Source organism: Cajanus cajan, chromosome 5 (assembly GCF_000230855.2).
Source record: "Cajanus cajan strain Asha chromosome 5, NIPB_CcT2T_4, whole genome shotgun sequence".
In the NCBI taxonomy this organism is placed as follows: domain Eukaryota; kingdom Viridiplantae; phylum Streptophyta; class Magnoliopsida; order Fabales; family Fabaceae; genus Cajanus; species Cajanus cajan.
The window spans coordinates 65,626,075-65,630,715 of NC_138521.1; the positions used below are offsets into that span (position 1 = coordinate 65,626,075).

Below are 4,641 nucleotides of genomic sequence, written 5' to 3' on the forward strand. Positions count from 1 at the left end.
ATAAATATATATTATTTAAGTGAAACTCGTTTTCTTTATTGTAATTAAGTTTTGTCATTGTAACAAGAAAAGTTATACTCTTAATTAGAAAAATAAGTAAATAATAAATATATAGGAAGTAATTAAAAGATGGGGCCAAGAAAAGAATAGAAATGGCTTGGTAAAGCAATGAGGCAACAGCCACATACGCACTCGCCTATTGTCCTTTTCTTTCTCTCTCTTCCCCTCCTTCATCATTCTTCCTCCATACTCCACACACGCCCACAATCTCTCCCCCTACACCACCCAACAAAAACCCTCCACGTCACATCCAACTTCTCGCTCTGACACGTGGCAGATTATACTTAGGTGAAGAGCACAAAGTTTGTGGAACTCCCCGCACCTGATGATAACCCACCGAAAAAAGAGAAACTGGTAGTGGTTGCAACCAGAGCCCGGAAAAACAAAACGTGGAGGATAAAAAAGAGAGAAGGAGGGTTCGCTTAAACGTCTCTCTCTCTCTCTCTCTCTCTCTCTCTCTGAAGGCTTCTTCGCTGTGTTGCCATAACACAAAAGGGAAGAGAGAGAAAGAGCCCACCACACGAGCATACCCGCGCCACCCAACACAACTACTGTCGTGTGTGTGTGTGGGTTTCTTCCTTCCAACTTGGAAGAATTAAAGTTTCTGTCTTTTCCCCTTTCCTGGTTTTGGGGTGTTGTTGAAGATGTTGGTAGCTAACAGCTTTGATCTATGGCGCAAAGACGCTTTCTTCTCTGCAGCGGAAGAGGTGCAGGAATCGGCTGATATGTATGTTCCTCGATTCGTCTCTTATGGATTCGCGCTTCCCCTTTTTAGTTTTTTTTTTGGTGGCTTTGATTGAATTGATTTTTACAAGATTAGATGAATTGGGGGATTGGGGTGATGATGCTGGGTATGTGTCGATTGTTAATGGGTCTGTGACAGCTACTGTCGGTTTGAACTTCCAGTTACTAACTTGTCCAGAGAAAATAATAATTAAATATATATATTTTTTTTTTTTCCCTTGGCGCTTGCAAATGGAGTTCTTGGTAGCTGAGGGGAATAATATAAACAAAGGAGGAATAAGTAGTAAGAAAATCTAGAACTTATTTTTCCCTTGTCTCAAATTTGGAGCTTTTGGTAAGTTAGCATTTAATTGATTTCAGATGAAGATTAATCATATTGCCTGAGCCAATGACTAATGAGTATGTAAATATATGCGTGTCAACCTACAGTATGTTTCCATCTTATATATGGGTTTAAAATGAATGAAGCTATATGGATGATCCTGCACTAACCTGTCCCTTTTTGAGTTATTCCTGTTTAGGAGGGAGTTTGGTCTTGTCTTTTATGCACTATGGTTTAAGTATATTGGACTATGTCACTTGTGTCTTACATAAATTTCATGTCTCTTTTTATCCAGAATGGAATCTGCGTACAGGGCATGGTTGAGAGAGAAGAGAGAAAGGTCAACTCCTGAGGAATTAAATGAACTATGCAGGGAGCTGCAAACTGCTTTAGGTACCGCAAAATGGCAGGTATGTCTATATACTACTTTTTTCTTCCTAATGTTGAATTCATCTTCCTCTGTACCCTCCATTGAATATACATTTGTGACCAAAATATTAAGTTTTCTTATTGTAGATTCTCAGGTAAGTCAACTCTCCGCCGTTGTTTCTCCCTTGAGACTGAATGTTACTTTTGTTTAATTTTTTCATTAATTTTGTGTCTTGAACTGGCTGAAATAGTTGGAGGAATTTGAGAAAGCTGTCAGGCAAAGCTACCGACACCATGGTGATGATAATACAACCACTAGGCATAGGCAGTTTATTTCTGCCATTGAAAGCCAAATTACCCAGGTTGAAGCAGCACTGAGGGAATCCTACATTGAGGAAGGCAAGCAACCCCTTCGGTGGGTAAATCTGGATGAAGAAGAGCGAGATGATCTGGCTGCATTTCTATCTGGAACTTGTCATACCGCACAATGCACTAATGGTGATTGCATGGGGGTTACTTCTTTGATGATAAACTCACTTCAGGAGAAGCAAGTAAAGAAAGAAGATAAGAATGTAAATATACACGCATTCCGCAACCAGGATATCTCTTCTAGTGAAAACTCTTCTAAGGATGTTAACAAGGATACAGATTATGTGATAGAAATAAAAGCAGATGCTGTTTCTAGAAGTAATGATGATGTAGTTTCTCAAACAGATAGAGCAACCAGTACTAGGAAGATGTGGAGTCCACCTAATTATAGTGCTTTAAAAATTGTAATTGCTGATGAAGGTGAACAAAGAGATAAACCTACACGGACTGTTGATGCCACCCCAAAAGAAAAAGGATTCAAACACCTCTTTTGGAAACAAAAATTTGAAGAATATCCTCAGGCCATGCGGGTAGTTCGAATGTTCAATCAGGTTAGATGAATAAATGCATAAGATAGGAACTCCTTTCTTCTATTTTTCTTTGCTTACAGTCAGTTTTTTGTACTCTGCAGCGTTTTGGGCGTATTGGTATATGCCAGAGCCAGAGACAGTTTCATAGTTCCCCACATTTGCGATATGGCTGTTCTGTTCAAGTTACACTTGCTCTAATGTTGACCATTTTCCTCATTGGTAAGCTTTCAATTTCCTGCTCCTAAAGGATTCTTAACCACTGGGAATTCTGTCAATTTATTTTTGTCTCCAATTTCTGCTTATTTTTCTGCTATATTTTCATGTTCTAGTTAACAAAGTTAATTTAATGGAGGGGTATCTTCTCTAAGTGGGTTGTGACTTGTAACTTTGTGTTGAAGATCTTAAAACTTGTTAGTTATCATCTTTGAAATGATGATTAATTAAACATGCAGACATATCATTATATAATAAACACTTGTATTAATTGTTAAAAATCATTGATTGAGATTAAGTTTAATTGTTTTTCAGTATGTATGATTAATTTATCTAGGGAAAAATCAATTTAGTTATTAGTTTTGAGATCAAGATGATAGTCCTTATGCCTAGACTATAAACTGACAATAATTGTTGATTAGCTATCCTTCCCCCTTAGAAATCTGGTGAGGCACCCTCTTGTGCTAGTATCTTTTAAGCACAATATCCAAGTTACCAAATGTTTTGATGATCTTGTTGACCATGCCAAAAAAAAAATTCTATGAAATATACCCTTACATTTTGTTTTTTGGTTCAAAGAGATGCGATGTTTTGTAGTTGATTATTGTTTGGGTTTCACTTTGGCTTTGCTTTTATTTTGCTAATTTTATTTGATGTAGAATAGTGAAACAAATTCATCATCTGTAAACTCTAACTTGTTCATATCTCTAATGTCTGGACAATTTTTCTTTCAACAAGCTGGACTTTAATACTTGGATCTTCTTTTGTGCTGCTTATCGTGTTTTGGCACAAGATTGATCATTTTAGTTTTCTTAGTTGTTTTAGACCTCGCTGCTAAACATTTAGCTTTCTTAGTTTCTGTATTAAGCATTGCTAATTAAGGATATTTTCTTGCCTTCCTTTGTAGTTCCGTTTGTACTTTATTCAACTTGAGCTAAACGGCTTCTTCGCTCAATCAGTTCAAGAGGTATTTCTACTACCTCATGACTCGCAATTTTCTATTCTGTAATGATTAAATTTATAAAACCTGAAAATGTTGCAAGTATATTTGTGGTGTAAGTTAACACAAGATGTTTCCTTTATCCTTAAAACATGGTTGGATTGGAACAATGAAAGATTGCATTTCCTTTTTCCTATGATGGTTTGTGATTGTCTGTTTGGTTTTCTTGCAAGATAGTTTATTCGCGTGTAGATTTGTCCACACGCAACATACATATGCAAGTAGCTTTCATCATCTCAATCATATTATTTTTTTTATTCAAGTGAAGTTTTGACTTGCGGAAATAATTTTTTAGCTTCTTTCATCATATCATTATTTCTGTTATCTTAATCGAGATTCCTACTGAATAAAATTTTCAAGAGCTTCGCTTTTATTTGGGGAGGCATTAAAATATATCTGTATCTTAATTTGAATTGGTGGGTGGCATTATAATATGAATCAATGTTTGGCTTTTGTAGGGCTTTACTTGTCCTGGTGGATGAACAAGGTGATTTGAGATCTCAGCCACTGGCTTCAAATATTGATGGGACAGGTTATAGCTAAAGGGACAGTGAAGACAATGAGTGTCGCCTTCCATTTTGTCGTTGTTGAGATTAAGATGAATTTACCTCTGTGGATACTGATAGGATAACCAACATACAGGACAACTGTCTATTCTAGCTTCTCAGAGCTGTTAAAATGTATATACATTCATCCAATATTTAATGCAACTTCCGCTTTATTTGGTTGCAACACTATCAATTCAATGAAAACTCAACCTTCAATTCAAAGTTAAATATGCAAGGTAGTAAGAGTGTATGTCTATCACAAGTTTAGCTACGGGAAAATATTTTTTTAATTTATTTATTAATATATTTCTTTCTAACATCTGAAGGAAGGAACCAAGGGGTAAGGACAATATAACTATCTATGTTTATAACCATAGTGTTTGTTTGTGATGATACTTGTTAATTTATTGCTGTCTAAAAGGAAACAGAGGAGTTTTGGTTTACGCGATTGTTTAGACTAATGCGTTTGAACACAAATTAATTATT

General features: G+C 36.0%; 1 protein-coding gene across 1 annotated transcript; it reads left to right on the forward strand.

Annotated features, from left to right (window-relative positions):
- The first annotated feature begins 431 nt into the window (after positions 1-431).
- LOC109809345 (Syntaxin/t-SNARE family protein) lies at positions 432-4,339 on the forward strand. Its single transcript, XM_020372622.3, has 6 exons — positions 432-787; positions 1,422-1,536; positions 1,747-2,415; positions 2,496-2,613; positions 3,515-3,574; positions 4,066-4,339. The coding sequence occupies exons 1-5, from the start codon at positions 705-707 to the stop codon at positions 3,538-3,540; spliced, it is 1,011 nt and encodes a 336-aa protein (XP_020228211.1). The 5' UTR covers positions 432-704; the 3' UTR covers positions 3,541-3,574; positions 4,066-4,339.
- Positions 4,340-4,641: the final 302 nt, after the last annotated feature.

What these genes read in the sequence shown, in the direction of transcription:
- LOC109809345 (XM_020372622.3), top strand. Translation starts at nt 705, where the DNA reads ATGTTGGTAGCTAACAGCTTTGATCTATGGCGCAAAGACGCTTTCTTC. An exon ending in TAGGTACCGCAAAATGGCAG is followed by an intron (nt 1,537 to 1,746) that starts GTATGTCTATAT and finishes TGGCTGAAATAG; the next exon opens with TTGGAGGAATTTGAGAAAGC. An exon ending in GTTGACCATTTTCCTCATTG is followed by an intron (nt 2,614 to 3,514) that starts GTAAGCTTTCAA and finishes CTTCCTTTGTAG; the next exon opens with TTCCGTTTGTACTTTATTCA.